Raw genomic sequence first — 22983 nt, 5'->3', positions numbered from 1 at the left:
CTTTTTATGACTTCCGGTTCTTAAGAGACTAATAAGAAGCGCCGTTTTTCCCCCTCTCAGTAAAGGACAGCAAAATTCAGCTGCCCGTTTTCCAGCTCCGGAAGATCTGGGCAGAAGCTGTGCACTACGTCATCGGCCTGAAGGACGACTACAGCCGCCTCTTCCAGGGCCAGAGGGCAGCCATGTAAGTCCCAGGGCCCCCCGAGGAAGCAGCGCACTGGTGGGAAGAGCTTGGACGGCGCAGGGCTGTGGGGTCCAATTAGCAGCCCTTCCGCTCCTTCCTGTGGCCCCCAGGGGTAGGTAGGGGCGTCCATTGGGGAATCCCAGATAGCAGACTTCTATGCCGCTTCCCAGGCCTCTCTAAGCGCTTTCCAGAGTCGGCCTCTTGCCCTCCAACAATCTGGGTCCTCATTTTATCCACTTTGGAAGGATGGAAGGCTGAGTTAACTTGAGCCGGTCAGGATCGAACTGCTGGCTGTGGGCAGAGTTAGCCTGCAATTCTGCACTCTAACCACTGCCCCACCAGGACTCTCTATCCGGGTACGTGTGGATGTGTAGATATGACAGAGATTAACGCAAACTTCTCTCTGTCCCAATCCCTAGGCTGAGTCTTCTGAGGTACAACACCAATTTAACCAACAGGAAAAACAACATGATCTCAGCATCGCAGCAACTGAAAGCCAAGCTGGATTTCTTCCGGCAAAGTATCCACCTGGACTTGGAACGATACAGCGACCAAATGACCTATGGAATCTGTAAGCCTTGGGGCCAGCGATGGCCCCAACACCTGGATCAACTTTTGGGGGTGCCGCCCGCTCAAGCTCCCTCCTCTCTCACACCCCAGGCTTCTCTCTTGCATGTTATCGGGATCAGACAGAATGTTAGACCTGAGACTCTGTTATCTACCTGTTCCTCCTCTTAACATCTGCATCCTACCTGTCGGTTTTCTCAGTCCAGACCCCCAATCCCTGGTTTTCTACCTCTTTCTTGCTGAAATGTACATAACACGTTAAATTTTCAAAATTCATCAGTATAGCTAAATTCTTTTGAAGCATTTTGTTTCAAAAGAAGCGTTGCTCCTTTTCAGAGAAGGTGGTATCTTTAAATTAACTCCAGTATATTTCTTTAAGCCTCAGAGAAAATGCTAAAAGCTTGGAAAGACATGGAAGAAAAAGCCTCGCTGTGCGAAAAGGTATGAGTCAAACCCAAAGTGTGTTCTTTTACACCTGTTACTTTTATTGTTCTTGTCCCCGTCGTCCTCACTAATTCTGAGATAGTGCCTTATCTGTATATAGAAAAAATAGGAAATTAATCAACATTAAATAATTAAAAATAAAGATAGGAAAGTGATGGAAAACTTTCCCTTATCCAAAGAGGAATGCATGGCTTTTACCTCACATTTATTGTTACTGTTGTCAAACATAGATTTTTAATTCTGAGACAGCCTCTCACGTATAGGGAAAGAAAAGGAAGATAATAGAAATTAAGCACCCCTGCCTCGTTCTGCGCTTCATTACCGCTGATAGTGAGACGGTCCTCAAATAAAGCTAAAATAATTCAGAGTGTGCTCAGCCATTGCCGTTCCGGATGGAGAGGAAAATTCCCATTGTCTCTCTGTGAACATGGTATTCAGAAGCACAGTCCCCGGAACTCAGGCCTAACATCCTTGAGTCCCTGAGGAAAATGTTCTGCTTTTCCAAGGTTTCTTAAATTGAGAACGTTCAAATCTTTTCCATTTTTACTGTGTATTATTCAAAATATGGGCCATCTGGCCCTACCGGCTACTTGGTGTGGATATTTCTCTACCTTAGCAATAATTAAGATCCGTGGACTTCAACTCCCAGAATTCTCCAGGCAGGCATTCTGGGAGTTGAAGTCCATCCCTCTTAAAGTGGCCAGGGTTGGGGAAAGTAGCTCCAGGGCATCTCCAGAAAATAACCATCCAGCTTCAATAGAAACTCTCGAGGGAAGGAGATGCCCTGCAGCAAATCCTTTTAGTTCTGTCCGACGAGAAGAGACTTCCAGTTAAGTGATTATTCAGTGCAAAAAAAAAGAGGTTATCTTCAGTCTATCAGAGAGAGGGAATTTCATTTCTCCCTTGCAGGTGGCGGATATCGGCTCCCTGGATGAGCAGATCATGGCGCTGCACACCGAAATTGTGGAGCTGCAGAGAAGCCTCCATGTGCGACGTCAAAACGATGTAATGGAAAATCTGTAAGAAACCAAACTTTCCTCATTGCGCCACTGACTTAGCAGGAGGAGGCCTTGCGATCGTTACTTACGCTCTACTGAGCATCCTTAATCGCACCCTGGCTAATAAATGTTGCACGGCCCCCAAAATGTTATAAGTAAATGTAGCGACCAAGAGGCAGCTGGAGACGGAAAACGTTGATCTCTTCATTTGGCCACTCGGCGTCTCCTCTGACCAGAGTCACCCGCAGACTCTGCCCCCATAATCCCCTGCCTCTCGTGCGGGGAGGTGAGGGGCAGTTCCATGTTGCCAGTCTTCTCCGCTTGACTCTTGGGAGCGAGAGGCCGAGACCCGGGGCAGAGAGGCTGGGGGTCATCTGATGGACGACCGAGAGACGGGGGGAATGGCCGTCAGGGCCGCGGACACCAATTGGAAAGCTGGAAGGCAGAGCTCCCTTCTTCATCAACTCGTGACCAGTTGCTTGGCGATTGTTGGAGATGACCACAGGCCTCCCTGGCGGGTGGGGGAGGGGGGAGAGAGACCTATGACTGGATTCCAAGTTCCAACAGCCGCCCACCCACTTCGAGCCCTTGGCGATTCTGCCATTTGCAGTGTTTCATGTCCTAAGTGTGTTTCATGAACAGTTTTGCCCAAACCGGCATTTATTTCTGAGTTTCAGCAAAATTGGCCCCCGTAGTGGTCCTTTCATCAGCACCGCAAAATAGGTCATAAAAATCAGGTCAGTTTCCTCGGTGACCCGATTTACAGCTGTCACGAGATATGACCGAGATGGGCATGCTCCATTGTAACTCAAGGACTATTTCTGTTAAAAAAAGGATCCAGTATTTGTAGTTTTAACACAATCCTTGAATTAAAGGTGGAACGGTGTGCCCGCATATTCCCTTTTTGGGGTGAGTTGCAACGTTCAAAGCCCACCCTGGTGCCATTAAGGGGCCCACCGAGTTGGTCTGAGGGGAAACCCGCCAGAAGTTTGGCTGAGTTGAGTGTACTAAACACTTACAGATAAAACATCGTCCAGCCTTAAGAGGTGCTTCTCCTAATTGCACTAGTGTTCCTGAACAGAACTATAAAGATCTTCCCTTGGAGATCTACCAGATCAAATATTCCACCGTTTTATTGAGAGTAAACCCTTCTGAGTTCCCACTCTCACTAGCAGAAGCTGGTCCCCGTTTGTGGCCTCTGCGTTTCAACGCCTCATGAGCCCCTGGCCTTGATGGGACCCTCACCCCAAAGGGGGGGGAGAGGGGATCGTGCTCACAGCTGCCGCCTCTCTCCACAGGGAACAGAGAGCCATTGAACTCTACAAGCAATTGAAATCGAGGCCTCCAGGTACGCTGTTCCCCCAGGGAGCCTGCAACAGGCCCGGCAGAGAGAGCGGCCATAATTTTGCCAAGGAGCCTGAATAGGTGGGCTCAGCAGGGAACACACAAGATTTGCTATACCTCGTCAAAACAATTTTTTTGTGGGCTGAATCTTCTGCCTCTTTTAGTGGTTTCTAAGGCTTGCATGGTCATTTCTAGCTGTTCCTACTTTGAAGGTAAAAATTCAGAATATGCCAGCTGTTCCTACGGTGGTGCTCCTGACTCGTATCTAGTCAGACACCTCATCGTTCCCTTAAATGTGGAGCCTTTTCACTCTCGGGAGCCCTTTGGGTTGAGGAAATATGTAAAAGGTACAATAAGGGAAGTCTTGTTCGCTGACAACAAAATTTTATAGTCCTGTTTACCAGGATTTCTGATGTATCCAAACAGTTAAAATATTCTTGTTATTAATGCTAATTTAAAGTACGTGGCCTTTCTGAACATGGTGTTTTGAGGTAAAATCTGATTACTAAATGCCTTTTGTATGTGGAGGAAGTTCCATATTTGGAGAGATCTCTCTTTCAGACCACGTCTACAGTGACAGCACAGAGATGGTGAGGATCATTGTCCAGACCGTCCAGAGTCAAGACTGGGTCCTTAAGGAGCTCTTCAGGCACCTCAGGTAATTAGGCAGGCCCACCTGGTTCCCCCGCCCCCCAGCTCTCCTTTCCCGGCCCCACTCAGGGCCCAGCGAGCGGGACGACCACAGTCCCAGGAACGTCACGCGGACTTTGGTGCTTGCTCTCCCTATCACATCTTTTGCCTTTGCTCTTTGTTAAAAAAATGCTAAAAATATGGATATAAACTTTTCCAACGTATTTCTAGTTGATCACAGCTTGTTCATAGTTTCGAAATACGCTTCCTTCTTTCTTGCAAAAGAAAAAAAACGCTTTGGAAAAGGCTGACTCTGAACACACACACACGCACACGCACACACACACACACACACACACACACACACACACACAGTGGGCAGTCCAGGGCCCAGAATTGTCTCCAGAGAAGGCAGGGCGTGCAGGGTGGCAAGGCAGCCATAGCTGGTCCTCTCGGAGAAACTGACTAGAAAACATTTTATCCTTGGCATATTTTCCATTTGATTGCCAAAACAGAGAATTCATTTAAAAAAAGCATTGCTGGAAATGATAAGACTGAATTTATTATAGTATGCAGTATCATTCAGTTTATAGTGTGTTAACTGTCTTTGTTACTAATTTTAGCTTAATTTTAATAATGAATTTAGGTTCTTAATGTGGTTTATTTCTTTATTACGAGTTAATGATATTTTAGAAAGCTATCGCTTACTTATTTTAATTCCTGATTTACTTAGCTGAATTGTTTTGTCTCTTATTCTTTTTTTCATGTGTTCTTTTGTATTTATTCATCGTGTATTTCCTTTAAAATGTTCAGTAAAGGTAAAAAAAGCCAGCAAGCAGTGAAATGGGCCACCACCCTAGTCGTGAAGCTGCAAAAAAACTTTTTTTAAACACCTGCTTAATTTCTCTTCAAGAGAGTGGCCATAAACGTTCCTGCTTCCGGGAGGGAGACCGGGTCTGAGAAAGTCTTTTATTACCGAAAAGTCGGCTTAGCACTGAGCCAAAACATTTGTCTGAAAACAGTGGAGAAAGAAGGGGGCTGAGGGGAGATTAGCCAGAGACCTTGCTGGGTCCGTTCCCTGGCTGTCGCGATGGGGGTCCCTCCCTCCCTCCCTCCCTCCCTCCCTAAAGAGACTCCTGAATTTGCCCTCCGCTCGCTCTGGATCCCCTGGGCCGCTGCCAAGGGAAAGGGCGGCCGCCTGCCCGCCTCCTAACGGACGCTTTTCTCTTTGACCCGCAGCAAACTGCTGGGCTGCAAACAGAAGATCATCGACTTGCTCCCCAGCATCGACGTGGCTCTGAACAGCATCAAGGAGGCCGACAATTCGGTCATGCAAATGCAGGGGAAACGGCAGAGGGAAATCTGGCACCTGCTGAAAATTGCCTGCGTAAGGATGTGGCTCAGCCAGGCCACCTTGGCGGAACAGCCAGTACAAAACCCACCAAGTTTACGTTATAGAGAAGCGTTGGGTCAGGTTTCCAAGGGATGGAATGCATTTAAAAAGAAAAGGGCAAAGTCTGTTGTAATTACAGGCCTGACACAACCCGGAATTACACCCTATAGTATTGGAAATCAGAAACACCCCGCCAAAGTCACATTCCCCAATAGAAGTAAATCAGTGTCGCCAGTGTCACCTCCACCTCCAGGTCCCAGCAGGGTCAATTTCTGTTCCCACGGGGAGGAAAAACAGCCTGGCCTAAACCGCCCTCTCTGTCTCCACTCCTCCCCCCTTCGGAATGTGGCAAACCCGAAACCCTCACCCTTAACCAGCACAGAGAAAGGAAAAGGAACATAGAACAAGGCTAAAGTAAATGGCTGCGGATTTGCCAATTTTGGGCTTTGTTGCTTATTTGCCTTATCAGTTTGCCGACATTGCTGACATATAAGTCATATAATTAATGGATTTGGGTTCAAAGACTAGCCCAGACTTGTGTCTGGTGGTTAAGCAGAGAGACCCTCCCCCGGTCTTCTCTCTCAGAAATATCAGGCCCATTTTCTCCCCAGAATTCAGGGGTTCATTGTAAAAATTATCCGGAAAAGCTGGGAACAGATTAGAGCGTGGCTGGGCCCCTCTTAAGACCCCGTTTTATATCCCTTGATTAGGCAGGGCAAAAACGTTTGAGCACAAAGCCGCCCATCTGAAAAATCGGGTGTCGCTGACTGATGATATTCAGGTGTCAGACAGCCCCACCCTGGTCAGTGGTCACCTCAACACCGCCTGCTAAGGACCAACTGAGAGTGGGTTTGCGCTGTCCTGGCTCCCCCTCATCTCTTTCCCCGCGGCTGTTTCCAGGCTTGAGAGCCTCACCTCGGCCACGGTTTCGGCCGTGTTCGTAAGGCAGAGCTGACCCAGCCATCTTTCATCCCGGTCAGTTCATTCAGCCTTTCGATGCCAGCAGTCCCAACAGCCGAGTGTGGCGCTTACATGGTTTTTCCTTCTCGGGTGTCCAGGAGAAGGAAATGGCGCCCCAGTGACCCTCCTGGCCGAGGATGGGTGGGTGGGGAAGGTTACTCTGGATGCTGCTGTCCAGAGTTGAACGAATGCCAAACCACTCCAGGTCGCTTGGACCAGTTTTCCTGCTGCCACTACAAACCCTGTTCCTCATGGCCTCTTCGCAGCGCCATCCAATCAGAGTCACTGAGAATCAATGCAGGGCGCAGCTACTCCGCTAAAGGCCCAGCGGTCTCTTCCAACGCCTCCTGTTGTTCCTTTTCCTTGTAGACTCAAAGTTCCACTCGTTCGGCCAGCTCCAGCGTGGATGGGCCCGGCCCGGCCTCCGTGCCCGCCTGGCTCTCCCAAACCACACAGGCCAATGTGCTGCAGCCGTTGCCTTTCGTGGAAGCCTCTAGAAATGCGTAAGAGAAGCGACTCCCTTCGTTCCTTCCTTCCTTCCTTCCCTCCCTCCCTCAAATCCTGCCTCCAAGCTATCAGTTGACCCTTCTGCCAGGAAATGCAGCACTTCATTAAATGAACAATTTAGCCAAGAAGGCAACAGGCAAATAGAATATCTCGTTTTTTATCAATGCCAAAGAGCCATGTGCTCCGAATGCACAATTAGTAGAATATTTGTATGACATGAAATTGAAACTTAAAGGAGAAAAGAAAAGAAAATACTTGAAAATAGGTCACCATTTAAGACCATAATTGTGTGCTTGATTGTGGTTGTAAGTCGGGGCCTAATTGTAATTCATATCTCAAAATATCTTTTCATCCTCCAAACAGAAAATACCTGGAATTATGACCGCTTAAGAGAGGGAAACTCCTGATTTTGATGCGTGCATTTAAATAGTTTCCTTTCTTGTTAGGAGTAGCTGGAATGGAGAGCAGCCATCTTTGTTCTTTTCTTGACAGGTTGAACTTTGCACATTTATTAGAAGAAAATCTAAGCTATCTTGACAGTTTTAGCGCGGTGATACACGAAGCGAGACACGACCAAAATAGCAGCATGATGGTGAGTTGAAGCCTCCCTTTGACACTCGCAAGAATTGCTGCATAACAGCCCAGAGACCCCTTCGGATTATTGTCCTGTTTTCTTTTTCAGAGTCTCGACTGGAGTTGGCTGGATTAGCACATCCGATGTTGCACATCTGTGTTTGCAAAAATGGGCCTTTTAACTTAAAATACCTCTTTTAATAAATATTTCTTTTAATAAATAATAACTCATAAATAATTCATTAAGAAGAAAAGACAGCTTGGAAAGTGGGTTATTCACTAATTCACCAAAAGAAACTCGTCTACTTTAAGGAGAAAATGAAAAATATCCAAGCAAAAACTTTGCATAAGCATTTGGCTAAGGAAGACGTTTGATACTTCCTTCCACTTGATCTTATGTGCAGAATCCTCCATGAGTTTCCTCCAAGGAATTTTGCAGGGCTCTGAAAGAATTTTGCAGCTCAGTGGGATGCACTGAACGGGGCGATCGGTCCCATCCTGTCAGTAAAAGGGAATTTTAAAAAGGGAATTTCCCAAGATCCGGTCCTTTTATAAGGCCAGCAGAGGGAAAAACACAATTCTCTTTATTTGGCCTGGCCTCTTAGGTGCAAGAGAACGGTAGAACAGCAAAGAAAACACAGAGATGGTTCCTCAGTGATGAGTTTGAATTTCAGTCCATTTTATACCAATTACTGCATAACCGCCCAGAGACCCTTTCAGGTTATTGCGCTGTTTTCTTTTGCAGAGTCTCGGCTGGATTAGCACATCCGATGTTGCACATCTGTGTTTGCAAAAAGGGGCCTTTTAACTTAAAATACCTCTTTTCTTTTAATTAAAGGAGGACCCAGATAGAAGAACTTGCATCTTTATCCAGTTCTGGAGGTTTGGGGGAAATGGCCCCACTTCTCCCTCCAAAGCATCTGCCAGGGTAGAACGTCTTCCGTCACGGGATCCGTAATGCACTGTAATTAGATCCCACCCACCCCCCAAAAAAAGATCACGTTGTGCCTAAGACAGAAATCGTGAAAGGTGTAAATTATCTGTTATATACTGTATTAATAGAAGAAAATATATGTAGCTCAGGGTCGAACTGTTTTCTTAACAGACGTTTCGTTACCCAATTAGGCAATATCATCAATGATGCACTTATGATGTTACCTAGTTGGGCAAACCCCACACTCTTCTAGTACTGATGGCGTTGCCTAGTTTGGTAATGAAACGTCTGCAAGCAAACCACCAAACTCAAAAGAGCCTCGTGACTCCATATAGTTTATTACACGCCTTGTGAATTGTTCTCTTTTCTATGATCCTTGAGGAAATTATAGTATATTTCTAACGAACAACATTGGGAGTATTTTTGTAATATATTTAGCATTTATTTGTTTTTTTGTTTTCACTATGAAAATATCTGACACTTGCCCTCCACCTAAAAACAATCGCTTACAATTGTCCCAAATAAAATAATCTCAACAAGAAATCAGCTTGAGTCTTTTATGTTTTTAGAAAATTAGAATAATGCATTAAAAGGCGTTTCAGACCATCTGTGAATAAAAAATAAGAAGCTAAATCGTCCTCTTACTATTGAGAGGAATCTTGCAAAACTCTGCCATGTTGCCTTTATGGGAGGTAAGAATGTGGAGCTCTCGTCCCACCAAATATTACCCGGAGGTTCATGGCAGCCGCTGGAGGTCAGTCCGGAGGGAGTAATTCAAGGACCAGGATAGAAACGGGGAGTCCTAGTCCTGCCTTGGGCACGAGCCAAGCCAGCTGGGGGACCTTGAGCCAGTCGCTGCCTCTCAGCCCTCGGAAGGAGGCAATGGCAAACGGCTCCAGGAGAACCGGGCCACGAAAACGGCGGGAGCATCTCCAGACATAGAACCGGGGAGTGACGAGGAGGAAATCCAAGCAGGGTTACAAAATACACACTCTGGACTCCACCCGAGAAGCTTATGGGATGTCTGTAATGTGACTTCTCGGTATACTTCGTGGAGGGGTGGGGGGTGTAGGGACAGCACACAGATCCCAGGCCACTGAGGGGCTGCTGGCCCAGGAACTGGTGTCAGCCCTGCGAGGTAGGCCAGCCAAGCAGCACACCCGGAAGGACCAAAGTCCCGGCTTTACAGTGAGGTTGCGTTCACCAAATATCTTGCAAGCGTGAAAGTACGTTCCTCCCCCACTCCCCCCCCCCAAAAAAACCACTTTTACAACCCCAGAATCCATCATGGGGGGGGGGGGTAGCTCTCTGGGACGCTTGCAAGTGGCATTTGGGTGGCCAGGATGCTGCAATTATATACCTGTCAATAGGTACCAGTTCCCAAGCATGTGACTTTTGAGGACGGGGGCACTGCAACAGTCATAAGGGCAAAGACTGCTGGTTCAGTCACTTTTTAAACTCTGAGCAGTGTTCAAGTGTGTGCAATCCAAGTGTGTTACATAAAGACACCTGGAAAGATAAACTACAGGATAGACAGAGGGAAGATTTAATGGTTTCTACATGAAGCGAACTTAGTAGTTTCCGTACTACTTAAAGTGTGAGGTTGGCCTCCTGCAATCTTAACTTCTCTCTCCTTGTTGCTTCTTCTTCTCGTTCTTCTGTCGTTGGCGCATCCTTTTGTACACCTTCAACACAGGACGCAGGTCTGCAGCTTCTTTTGAGGGGTCAGAGTCCAGTTTCTTCAATACTTCCTTCATGTTGGTCAAGATTTTGCGGATCTTCTCCAGCACGGACGGCCTCACCAGGTGCTCCGTGGTTCCATAGTGCTGAAGGACCCAAAGCATGCTTGGATCCTTCAACTGCCAAAAGCCATTAGAAAAAAGAAAAGACGGATCGAGAAAGATTTGGGGGCGGGGAGGCATGAATTGTATCATTATAACATCCTTGGTCCATAAGGTTGACACCAACGCTTGCTTTGGTCGTGTTTTGCCACCCCTCGGTTCTGCTGTTCCGACCATAGCAGCCCCCAGCCAATTGGCAGAGCCACCTCTTCATTTAGAGGGCTGGCGCCAACCTCACCTGGGGGCGGGGGGGGCAGGTGTCCCAGAGGGCAGGAGCCCAGCAGGGAAGGCCCACCTCTTGGACCCTGCCGGCACTAGTGGGATGGGCCAGCCCCGGTGGGGCGAGACGGTCCCTCAAGTAGCCTGGACCCCTGCTGTGAGGGGCTTGGCAGGGGACCCCCAACCCCTGGACTGGCACCCGGAAGCAGACTGGTGACTTTTCACGGCCCTCCCAGAGGACAGTCCCTTGCACGGGGCCCGGCCTTTTGGTCCTAGAGAGCTCGGGGGAGTCCCTGCCCCCGGCTATGCAGGCAGTCTGCCCCCCACCCCATAAGCAATGTTTGATTTTGGGGAAAGATCCAAAGAACCCCCTCCCGTTCTTCCTGCGGAAGTCGACCGGCCCCACTTACTTTTAGCCGTGCACCAACGTTGAGGTGGAGGCAATGGTGAAACTTGGTGAAGGTGAGGAAGACCTGATCCTGGGCTTTAATTTTAACCTGGATGTAAAGATTGAGTGGGAGGCAGATGGGCTGGAGAGGAGGTGCGTGGACGTGGCCCTCGGTGTCCCACCAGTTCCAGAACTTCTGCCGCTGCCCTTTCCCGTCGAAGACAGAGCCGTTGCAGAGGTCCAGGTGCAGCCTGGGGGAAGGAAAGCCCCGTTAAACGGGACGGCTGGAGGCGTGTTTGGGATTTCTGGCGGGAGAAGGAAGGATAGACGCAGCTTCTCCAGAATAACTCTGCCCTCCCTCCGCTGCTTTTAGGTTGCCTGAGGAGACACACACACACACACACACACACACGGGGCTCCTTGAGGTGGGTGGCTGTGGAAACCCAGCAGGGAACCGCATCGCTCCCTCTCAGCCCAGGGACGGAGAACCGCTTCGAAACCAGAACCTTGCCAGGGAAAGTGCCAGGAGTCCCCAGGGAGCCCCCAGAAACGGACTCAGAGCACACATGCAGACACCAACGCAGAGCATGTATTATGGGCACCTGCCATAAAAGCCTTGCCAGTGTTGGAAATGGTGGCAAGAAATGCTGCATGGTTTGGCCGAAAACGTTCGATCTCCCTGCTCTGCGCTAGGAAACGTCCCCAGATTTTTTTTAAAAAAAAACCCCAGCACTTTGGCTCTCAAAGCTTTGCTCCCTTTCACATGCAATACGCGCAAATACAGTCATAATCTCCCATATTCTTTAGGATCATGGTCCAAACAGTCTGACTCCTGATTAAGATCTATATAGGTACTCCTCGACTTACGTCCCTTTCGTTTAGTAACCAACGTCGCTACTGCACTTGAAAGAAGTTATACATGTGGAGCCTGATCGGCCCCCAGGGAGCAAAGCCCGTTAGCCGAGGGCGGCTTCTCCTGTCTGGTGTTGCCCTGGTGCCGCTTAAAGCGCTTCCCTTGCCTCACCTGAGCCTCCCTTTGGGCTGGTAATGGGCTGCGTGGCCCCGGTTGGTGAAGAAGGCCAGAGGCTCCTGGTCCCTGTTGTCCCCGAGGACGCTGTAGGTGAACTGGGTCTCGCTCAGGTAAGTAATGAGGATGGCAAGGCGGCCGGACGGGTAACTGAGAAGGAGCTAAGGAAGGAGGGGGTTCATTGGGGGGGGACTGGGGGGGGCTGGCTGTATTAATGTCTCAACGTGTTTATCTTAGCAACGTGGCCTTCGTTTTTGCAATCTTTATATCTACTGGCAAAACTCTTCCTGCTTATCCTGAACCGTCCCGTTCAATGGAGGAGCCCCGCAGCCAGTGCAGAGGCGGAGGCTGATGAGGCCGCCCTGCCTTCCCGTCCTCTGGCCAAGGGCTCAGCCCCAACCCCCCCAGGCTTCTCCATGGAGGGAAAGGCTGCCCAGCGCCCCCCCAGGCTTCTCCATGCCCCCCAGAGAAAGGGATTTGGAACCAAGACCCGCCAACCCTTCCACTCCTCTCTCTCTCTCTGACCCCAGGGGGGCCCAACCGTGGCCACTTTTAGGCTGGGGAACGTCAACTCCCAGCATTCCTCAGCTGGGAAGTCCATGCAGACTGGACAGTCCGGCCAATGCGACTTATTGGTGGATATTAGACTTGGCCTGTTCCATCCGGGAAAAGAAGGAAGAATATCTTGCCGTCATGGTAGTATCTTTTCACAGGCTCCAAAGGGTGGCAAAGCTGAGGAAGGAAGCGGAAAAAACAGGGAAGGGAAAAAAGCAGCTCTCCTGAAACGCGGCCCCCGCACGCAGGTGAGGTGATCACATGACCTCCCTGGCATCACCCAGGCTGCACAGCCAGCTAAGAGGAAGTGGGGTTTTAAGAGGCCCAAAGGTTGAGGGGGGCCCCCTCTCTCTGTCTCTCTCTGTCTCCGGTATAATGACTGGTGTCTTTAGCTTCCAACTTGTTTGGTCTTAGATGCGACAGTTTTAGATTTGTGAACTGGCAGAGCACCTTGTGAGTTGGGCATCCATGCGTTGAATAAACAAATAACACAAGAAAGTTAAACGTCAAGAAATGAATATCTAGGGTAAAAATAAGGGAGCTCTTTAATAAATAAGATATGGGGAAATAGAGGTTCTGTCTCTGGAATTAATCAGAGTTACCCAATAGCTAGTAAGAATCAATTATATGAAAACCGGACATTTATACCTGGATGGCAAAATCCAGATGACCACTAGATAGTAGCAGAGTTGTTTTTCTAGTGGCTGCCTGAGTTTTGGGAACCCGCACCTGGAAAAGGTAGACTCGAGGGCAGGACGTCTCCCTGATCAACGGCTGCCATAGAAAAGGGAATTTACCTGCACCAGCCTTTTGGAACTGGAGGTCCACCTGAACGTTGGCCCAGGGGAGTTATCCGCCCACCTGGATTGGACAGATGACCTTGAGAGAGCCCAGCTGACCGAAAGGAGCAGGAAGAGGTTGGTTCCTGCCCGCGCTCAGCCACGGGAGCCCCTTCCTCTCTCTCTCTCTCTCAGGGCCATTGTGGCGGAGGAGGCTTGGCAGGAAGGAGGCTACCTGGGGCTCCTGGGCGGAGGCGCTTGGCAGAAATCAGTCGGCTGCACGGAGAGGCTTCGAGCAGCTCTGTGGGGGGGTGGGGGGGGTGTCAGAGGAAGCCCACAGCACTTTAATGCTCTGTTGAGCCAGGGCAAAAGGATGGAGGGGATCCCATCCCCCCTTTTCAACGAGCCTTCGGGCACCAAACGACCCACCAGGAGACCCACCAACCTTCAATTGCTCCGCTTTGAATTCCAAGTCCATCTCCAGGAGCTCTTGGGGTTCTGGGTGCCGTTTCTCGAGGATGGTGGTTTCTGGTTTGGGTGGGTAGTCTGATAATCTGAAGTGAATTTTGACGCCTGAAATACAGGGGAGAGGAGAGGAAGGATTTCAGCCAGGCCAGGATTCCAGGGGATTTTCCTCCCAGCGGAACACGGGAGAGAAAGACGTTTTCTCCTTCGGGCCCTTCCGGAGGCCCCATTGGGAGAAAGGAGCTCCACGACCGAGACGGGCTCCGAAGGGCTATACTCACAGGGGCCAAGCTTCATATATTGCGTAAATATCTCTCTGTATCTCTCAAAGCCTCGCTCGTGTAATCTAGCAGGGAAATATTGGAAAATCAGCCATCAGAAGGCAAACCGTAAGGCATCGGTGCCCGAAAAGCAGCTGGGGGGGAAATGGCCCCCAGGAGAAAAACCCGCTAGATCCCTCAGCCAGGCGAGTCAGAGAAAGCTGCCCAATCCTGGCTCTTCTACCGAGCCCAGGAAACACAGAGGGACCCCTTCCCTCCGGCCTCTTCGGGACCCTTCCCCGTCTTGCTTTATCCGAAAGGTCTTTCCGTGCAGTACTTTGCAGACTCCGGGCTCCCACAACTGGGCTGCAGGGGATCTGGAGCTCTGCTGGTCTCCCACCCATTTGCAGCCGAGCTGATCACCTGGCCGGTTTGTTTAAATAAATCCTTCCCCACCTCCCTGCTTCTCGTGTAGACTATTCCGACCTTGCCAGACTTAAATGTGGCCACGCCCAGGGATTTATTTTGGAATTGTGTCCTCCTGACACAGTGACACAGAGATTGTGGGGGTGGGGGGGATATTTTGCAGCGGGTGTGTGGAAATTGCACGTTGGGTGTGGGACTGCAAAACTCTGGGCGACTAATAGAGGGTAGCAGGGAGCTAAGAGTTTCAGAGGGGAGGCAGAGACCTTCCGCCGGGCAACGCTGCTTACTCGTCTATCAGCATCGTTTTCGTCTTGCTGTCCATCGCTCCAAGGGAGAGTCGGGCGTGGGGACGGATGTCGATTCCGCTGCCTGGCTTCTCCAGGAAGTCCTGTATCACCCACCGGAAAACCTCTTTGTAGGTCCTGCAACACAAAAACTACAAAGGAGCCTGGGGTTCAGAGAAGGGAGGGCCGCCATGACCCCTACTCAGGCCTGGCCTTGGCCTTTCGGGATTTAATAATCCCCAGGCGAGAATAGACCGGTTCCGTGTCCTGACGTGGCTCGCGAAGTTCGCCTCTCGGTTCCTTTCTGAACTGATTCTTGACTCGCCAAAGGGCGAGATCACAAGGACCGTCCCAGCTTGGCCCACCTGAGCAACCGGTCTCTCCACTGCGGCTGAGAGTCCTTGTCCTACGGAGGCTGCTTTCCTGGGTGTTGTCTACCCTGTTCCTGGTCTCCTCCTGGACCAGGATTTGCCTAGAAGTCTTGGTCTTACTTTTCAGGGTCTCCTCAGCCACCCCTGATCAAGGATCCATGTGAAGATGCAAACATGTATTCACTTACACAGGTTGCCTTCACCCCATGGACTCTAGCCAACACACCGACCATCTTCCCCTTTTAACCACCCCATCACCCCACTTGCATTGGGGTGGGCAACTGGGCAACTGAATGGAGCTAGCAGAGCGTTTTAACAGCCAGGTGCCCTTCCTGTCACCAGGGCGGAGTTTTGTTCAGCAGATATATTCCCAGTGTCTGGGCAATATATGGATGCCATGGATAATTTAGAACGGTAATACAGAGGCAACAATAAGGATCAGCAGTTTTGATTCGGCTCTGCTCACACTTTCTAGAGCTAACAAACAGCTCCGTCTGCTTCTTCCTTCTTTATTGTTCTGCTTAGTGACAGAAATACTGGCATAGCAGGTGCCTTATAAGCAAATTTCAAATTTGAGGAACCATTACAGAAGGAAAAGCCTATTTATTAATTTTAATTATGGGTGATGTGTTTCTCCCCCTGTCTAACGTGGCATAGGTTTCTTAGTATATAAAGTTTTGAGGAGGATGTCATATTTTATGGTTAATTTTCAAAAGTCAGTTATTTTGCACTGACATTCTTCCTAAACTGAAAACATTATGTCTTGTTATCATAGACATTTCTGTTTGCCCGAGTCCTTGTGAGGTGTAGCAGTATAAAAAGGTAGTTAATACATATTTCAAATTTAAATGCTTTCAGTGCTTGGGATTATGTATACCCAGAATTTTTTAAACCTTGCTTAACATTAATTATAGTGATAGGAGTCATGTTACAGACAGCTGTGCAAATACGAATTTCCACTCAAGGAGTAAAAATGGCCCAATCCTTCTCTGAGGTAAAGTACAGGCAGACCTCAAGTTACAACGGGAAGGGAGCCTGCCCCTCACGGTCGCAACTTGGGATGGCTACAAAAACGGGTCAGTCATGTGATGGACCTGATTTTACGACCTTTTTTTGCAGCAGTCATTAAGTGGATCAATAAATTCCTAATGGGCGTGGTTTAAACGAAAACTGGAAATAAATGCCAATGTTCAACAAAACCACCATAAATATGACCAGAGGAGGCTGCAAATGACACGGACGCAGCCGGGTTGCTGAGTGCCCAAAGGGGGGACCGTCAGGACCTTGAGTCTGAATGGTAAGTCATGCCCACACACCCTGGAAGCTCTGTCAGGACTCAAGACTGCTCACTAAGAGATCGGCTGTAAGTCAAGGACCACCTGAGTCACTTTACCTACCGCCCCAGTGGTCAGCACAGGTTTCGAAAGGCAATGCGCGCCATTTTGTCTTCTCCAAAAATAATGACGGTACAGAAAAGCCATGTGCCGTTAGGAATGGATATTTTTACAGTTTTATATGGTCTAAGGTTTCCTCCAGAATTTCGTCAGTTCATCAGGAAATCCTGATCGCCAGACAGGCAGTATTTGAGAAAGGTAGACCTACGTGATCCATCGCCTCCGGCTTCTCCTCCAGCTCCTCCGGGGACGGCAAACGCTTCACGAGGGAGGTGCAAAACTCACAGCGGCCCATCAGGCACAGATCGGTGACCGAATGATCCTCAAAGACACAAAGGCGTTCAATATTTTTCCCCAGATTGAATCAACAGCGCAAACAGTTTTGCAGGTAAAGTTGCTGATACGCGGGCCGTTTGGTATAACAATAGGATAGGATAGGATAGAATAAGGAATGGAATGGAATAAAATAGAACAGAACAATATAGAATAGAAAATATACAATAGAATAGAAGAGGATAGAGGAGGATATAATAGGAAATAAGAATAGAATAAATAGAACGGAACAGAATAAGGAATAGAATAGAAAAGAATAGAATAGAATAGGAAACAATAGGATAGGATAAGATAGGACAAGATAGGATAGAAGAGAATTCTTTATTGGCCAAGTGGGATTGGACACAGAAGGAATTTGTCTTTGGTGCAAATGCTCTCTGTGTACATAAAAGAAAAGATACAAACGGCTTCTACGTTCATGAAAAGCGTTGTTTTCATTCAGCGAGAACCTGACATTCACGACTGGGTAGAGAAACTGGATTTTGTGACTGAGTGAGTAGGACTTCTCTTCAGTTATGATGGTGGGTGCACAGAGGAGTAGAGAGGTGGTCTTGAGAGACGCAGCAACCGTTAGCAGGACACGAAGACAGCTCTGGAGATCAGGAGGCGGGGAGGAGGAAACTGAAGGTTGCCCCACCCCGACTGTCTTTGGAGCAAACGGGAGAGAAGGGGACACAGGCCTTTAAGACAGGCAGGGGATGGATATCGCCAGAAACGCCACGATTCTACTTTTATCCAAGGAGGCTATAATAACAAGACCCGGTAGTAACCAAAGGCACGGGGAGAAAGGAGCTGGGGGATTGAAGCTTATTGGAAATGACAAACAGATCTGCCTAAGACTCAGCTCACAGAGCTTGGGGGGCTCCAGGTGGGCCCTCTCCCCTCCTCTCCCTGGACACGGCCGTGCCCCCAAATGCCCATGGAGAGGAGGAGCAACTGTGACCGCAGAGGAGGAGGGGAGCGTGCTGGCACTCCCAGGTGACAGCCACAGCAATGCCTCCTTTGCTTACTTCACACTAACGTGTGGTAGAAAAGCTGCACAGCCAGGCTCACGCTGGCAGGGCCCAGTGTTGAAGGGGGGTTGCAGAGTCCTTCCCTGGCAGGCAAAAGGGGGGGTCACCTGCTGAAGCCCCCTGGGGCCACTGGGGTCGTGATGATGACTTCTGTTACTCTGTTGCTTTGCACGTTACACTGAGAGCTTCTGCACCCGAGACAGAGGCCTCGAGAGTCTCATCCCTCTCGGCCAAATAAAGGATATTCTCTTCTGTTACTCTATTCTGCAATGTAATGTTATATATATTCTATTCTATTCTATTCTATTCTGTTCTGTTCTGTTCTGTTCTGTTCCGTTCTGTTCTATTCTATTCCTTATTCTATTCTATTCATTCCTTTCTAATTCTATTCATTCATTCCTAATTCTATTCTATTCATTCCAATTTCTATTCTATTCTATTCTATTCTATTCTATTCTATTCTATTCTATTCTATTCTATTCTATTCTATTCTATTCCATTCTATTCCATTCCATTCCATTCCATTCCACTCCATCCATGAGGGACGCTCTCTTCTATTCCTGAATAATCGATTTCCCACTTGCCCCTCTGATTCTGGGACACTGTTTATGAGCATTTACTGGGACTCCTTTAAAATGCTGCCCGCCCCCCATTTACCAGCCATATAAGTTCTCTAAAATAAAGTAAAAAAAATAAATTAAATCATTTCCTGGGGCTTGGTTGGTATGCCATTTTTGAATTATTTGGAATCCTGATTAGAAGAAATGTTGGATTTTCTTAAACCTCAGATTTACCTCATTGGATAATTTTGCAGACCCCCCCACCCCCCACCCCCTGCTCCCCATTCTAAAAGCTTTGCATTTGCTCAGTGTGTCGTGTTATTTTTATTTGCAATAAATATCTTGCATTTGCAGGGAAAGCTGGATAAGCCTGATTCTAGGGAAGAGAGAAGAAATCCGAAATCTCACCTCCTCCAGGAGAAAAGGCTTCGCCTTCTCCTCCTCAGTGGTGCTTTCTTGAGGTTGGCAGTGCAATGCATGAAAAGGATTTCAAGAGGGGGGAAAAGTGGGGGAAGAAAACGAAGTTAGTCCCCATAGGAGAGAAGCCCCCACTCACTAGCACTGACAAAGCTACCTAGTTGGGTTAGGGAAGGTTTGCAAGCAAACATCCAACCTCACAGAACAGCAAAGACTCCAAAGTTCTTTTTTCACAAAAGATCCTACCGGGTGAAATGATTGATATATATATATATATATATATATATACACACACACACAAACTATCTAGGAAACGTTCTGAATAAATAAGACTCATACTTACATAACAATTTTTAAATAGAAAACCAACCTCCCTAGCTGTGGAAAAAAAGGATCCACAAAAATAATGAGAAATAATGGCCAATATAGGTATCTGAACACTTAGCCCTGGGAAATGTATAATTTTTTTAAATCCCAAAAGGTATAGGAACCTCTTCCTTGGCTCTGCCCGGGTGAGGGACTTCACAGGCACAGGTGCCTTTCTTTTGCCTCTATCATGCGCCCAAGCGTTGTTGCCCAGGCTCTGCCACGATGGGGGCTCTCTCCTCAACCTGGGGCTGCTTTCGGGTGGGTGGGGGCTTCGGTCCCCAAGGCGGCCACGGTGGAGAAGCCCCGCTCCAGCCCGTAATGGGCTTAGGCGGGGCGGCTTCTGCTGCTGCTCTGGAAGGCAGGCCTTGGAGGAGCTGCCCTAGGACGGGCGGAGGAAGCCGGCTCCTCACCCGCAAGCCCTGGGACCCTCCGCTTCCCGTTCTCTCGCTGCCCCGGAAGGCCGGGGGCGACTTCCCTGGGCTTCATGGAATAACTGGGTCTTAAGTTACAGGCCCCCCCGGGGGGGGACGCAGAATCTGCAAAAGTCTGCACAGACAAACAGCTGAGGAGCCCTTTCTGGTTTATTTCTGCGTCAAACAGCTCAGGGTTTCAGAGGAACTTTAAAATAGGTAGTCCTCAACTTACGGTTGTTCCTTTAGTGACCGTTCTAAGTTACAACCACACTGAAAAAAGTGACCTATGACCATTTCCCCCAAGGCCGTTGCAGCGTCCCCAGGGTCACACGGTCAAAGTTCAGACATCTGGCAACTGACCCGTACTTACGTCAGTCGCAGTGTCCTGGGGCCCCTTTGGCAACCGTCTGACCAGCAAAGTCGACGGGGGAGGCCCGGTTCACTTAACAGCCGTGTGACACACTGAGCGACCGCCCTGATCCGCTTAGCCCCCACTGTGGCAAGGAAGGCCGTAAAGTGGGGCAAAAGCAAAACCCGCTTAACTGTTGCCTCACTGGGCAAACAGACGCTTTGGGCTCCCTTTGTGGGCATAAGTGGAGGACTTCTAGTGTGGGACACAGCCTACCTGGAGTCTCCAGTTCACTCTTGGACATTCCTTCCTCTTCTACATGATCGAGTGTCTCTGCTGAACAACGACAACAAAACACAACTGTAGCCCTGAACGGGTCCCAGCCGCCAAGGGGAGCCCCGTAGGTCCAGGCACCTCAGGGATTTAACAAGACCCCCCCCCCCACATGCCCCCCCCGGGGACCCTTTCCCCTGGAGGAGTCCTCCTCTCCGCACGGATGACCGGGGGGGGGGGAGGAAGATCCGCTTCCACCCAGGGAGGGGCCTTCTCGGGAAAAGAAGTTTATCACAGTTTTCAAAAGGTAGCAAGAGCCACATGGGAACCGTCCTCCTTGGTCCGCTGGGAAATATCTTGTTCGGCCGCCCATCTCTTCTCTTACCCCAAACTGGACAGGGGATAGGTGGCCACACTACATATTTTTCCAATTCGCCCTGGATATTCAGAATTCAAACAGATGCCGGCAGCATTTTCAAACAATGACAGACTCCCTCCCTCCCTCCCTCCTTCCTTCTACACAATTGGTTATTTTAATATTAAAATCTATTATATCTGTTAACGTTTCTAAATCATTCATGCATCCTAATGGGATTGGAATTGATACCATGCCAACTTCAGGAGTACTAAGGAAATGCCACCATTTTTGCAACTTACTGCCTTCTGTGGTCTCACTTTTCTTTTTCCTGTCTGTACTTCTCTGCTGCTCCTTCTCTGTTTCTAAATGAGAGATATTATGACAAGAATCAAGAGAATCGCATTCATTTGGGATCCCACCCCACCTGAGGCCATCTAGCCGATCTTGGGACACTCCTGTTGAAGAGAATCCGCCTTGTCTCTGAGCCATCAGATTCACCCCAGAATTGCTCTGATTGCAAGGAGGCAGAGGAGAGGAGGGGGCTCTGCCAATCCCCCCCCTGGTTTCCTTGTCCCCAGCCCCCCCAGCCCCCCGGACGCCCAGCCTCTCAGCCCAGAACCTCCTCCAGAACTTACTCAGCTCACTGGACTCTTCAGAGCTGACGGAGTAGCTCCACTCAGTCTGAGTCTCCAAATCAGCAACTTCCCGTTTTCTGCAGGAAGGGAAAACAGATTCTGGAAGAAATTTCCTATTCAGGAAGCCCCCCCACAAATGCTCTGCTGTTATCAGAGGGACTATTTATTTACTTAACTGCAAACGTTTTCAAAATGCTTAGACAAATATATTAAATCCATTTCACAAAAATAAATTATTAAAAAATATATAAGTGTACATTCTTGGAAGTAAGGCCATCGAAAACAGCTTAAAGTATATTCTGTATTCATTCATTCTCTATATTTATGAATCTCTCAAATCAGAGAGCGTTCGTGTAGTTACGTTGGTAACAGTGCCAAAATAAATTGCTCTATTTCTACCTAATCCATAATATTTGTTACACTCTATCTACATTCTAAATCTTCCAACTATCAAAAATGAAAAAAAGAGAGAGAAATAGGAAAGAGAACAACTGAATTTGATTCTGCCTCTCTTGGCTGTTAAGGATAAAAAAAAAATTCAAATGAACTCTCTCCTTCACTTGCACTGAAGAATTGGAGCCACTAGATGGCACCATACATTAAAGATAGTTCTATGGGTTTTTTTTTGCTGCCATCTAGTGAGCAAATTTTGCAGATCTGGTTGCCCTACTTAACTATTTACTTTAGAATGACAGACCTAGTGCAATTCCCACTATTAGAAAGGATGTGACTAAAATAGGCAGAAATGCCTCTTACTTGGGTGACTGCGTTTCAGGAACTGGAGCTGACAGAGGTCTTGTCTGGAAATCTACACAGAGGGAGAACAAATGTTTTTCAAAGAATATAAGTGGGAAAGTTGCTTTCATCAGCTCTACAAGATACACTACAGGATTATCCAATAATTTGTAACTTAATCCTCAAATACATTAAAGTTGCCACATTTGATTTTTGTTTAATTTGTTGGTTAGATGGGATTTTTTTGTAATGAGAATTGAAGTCAATTCACTTAATGCATTCCAGAATATTTCACGTCACGGATTACGTCCTGCATCCTCTGTCCCTGCAAGACATTTGACACAGGTCCTTACCTATCAAGGGGACAAGGAGGGGGACCTTGCAAGCTGCAGGCCTCAGAGACACCCGCGTGTTCCCATTGTTTTGCTGAACAACTTTTCTTTCCAGCGTGCAGGAGAATTTGGGGGAGGGGGCGGATTTCAGCCCCTCTTGAAGAAAACACCACACCCCCGTTATCACTTCCTTGACCTAGACCAATCCATCTCCAGATGCTTTTGATCTTTAAAATAATATTTAGGCTAGCCACCTCAGGCACACGCTGAACAGTTTATCAAGGAATGCACCCCAAAGAACATAAGCTGTAGCTACCTTTTCCTAAAGTTTGATCAGTGTTTCCTGGGTAACCTTCACGAAGAACTCTGGATTCCTCTTCCTCTGACACCACCGCCTGCTCCCTGCTGCCCTCCGCCTTGGTTCCGCTCTCATTCAAAAAGCGATTACTTTCTTCAATATAAGTTTCTATTGACCATTGAGCAAGATCTGATTTGGCAACAGGGTTCTCCTCTTGGTGTTTTTTGACATTTTCAACGGTGAGCAGAGAGCTGGACAACTTGCTACTCTCTGGCTTGGATGCTGGATCTGGAGATGCTTCCAAAGGCAACTGTTTTTTGCTACCGGTTTTTGTGGGGCTTGGGGTCTTCGACAT

The 22983-nt window shown here is 48.4% G+C and overlaps 3 protein-coding genes across 4 annotated transcripts in view; 1 reads left to right on the top strand and 2 right to left on the bottom strand.

The window, feature by feature from the left end:
- Positions 1-9077, top strand: part of CHUK (component of inhibitor of nuclear factor kappa B kinase complex) — a 15590-nt gene extending 6513 nt beyond the window's left edge. Inside the window, exons 12-21 of one of the 2 annotated variants that reach the window (XM_087938107.1) lie at positions 61-184; positions 604-755; positions 1131-1192; positions 2105-2214; positions 3492-3541; positions 4099-4195; positions 5407-5554; positions 6890-7023; positions 7520-7619; positions 7710-9077. In XM_087938107.1, coding sequence (XP_087794233.1) covers positions 61-184; positions 604-755; positions 1131-1192; positions 2105-2214; positions 3492-3541; positions 4099-4195; positions 5407-5554; positions 6890-7023; positions 7520-7619; positions 7710-7736 — 1004 coding nt within the window. In that variant the 3' untranslated portion in view covers positions 7737-9077. Of the gene's footprint in view, positions 1-60; positions 185-603; positions 756-1130; positions 1193-2104; positions 2215-3491; positions 3619-4098; positions 4196-5406; positions 5555-6889; positions 7024-7519; positions 7620-7709 lie in introns of those variants that run through there. The other variant, XM_087938108.1, reaches the window with a different exon arrangement.
- On the bottom strand, positions 8854-12610 carry ERICH6B (glutamate rich 6B). The gene is made up of 4 exons (XM_087938015.1): positions 12551-12610; positions 12007-12170; positions 11005-11233; positions 8854-10393 (listed from the first exon to the last, which is right to left on the bottom strand). Exons 1-4 carry the CDS (start codon positions 12608-12610, stop codon positions 10154-10156), a joined length of 693 nt encoding a protein of 230 aa, XP_087794141.1. The 3' UTR covers positions 8854-10153.
- LOC113449394 (uncharacterized) lies at positions 12524-22983 on the bottom strand. The gene is made up of 11 exons (XM_087938014.1): positions 22647-22983; positions 22020-22071; positions 21264-21340; positions 20928-20990; positions 20274-20333; positions 18858-18904; positions 16752-16865; positions 14782-14930; positions 14090-14154; positions 13789-13916; positions 12524-12741 (listed from the first exon to the last, which is right to left on the bottom strand). Exons 1-11 carry the CDS (start codon positions 22981-22983, stop codon positions 12652-12654), a joined length of 1182 nt encoding a protein of 393 aa, XP_087794140.1. The 3' UTR covers positions 12524-12651.

This window comes from Pseudonaja textilis, chromosome 8, assembly GCF_049901715.1.
Source record: "Pseudonaja textilis isolate UNSWEBS1 chromosome 8, rPseTex1.2, whole genome shotgun sequence".
NCBI classification, from domain to species: Eukaryota; Metazoa; Chordata; class Lepidosauria; order Squamata; family Elapidae; genus Pseudonaja; species Pseudonaja textilis.
The sequence above is the reverse complement of the archived record's forward strand: the minus strand, read 5'-3'. Positions and strand labels throughout refer to the sequence as shown.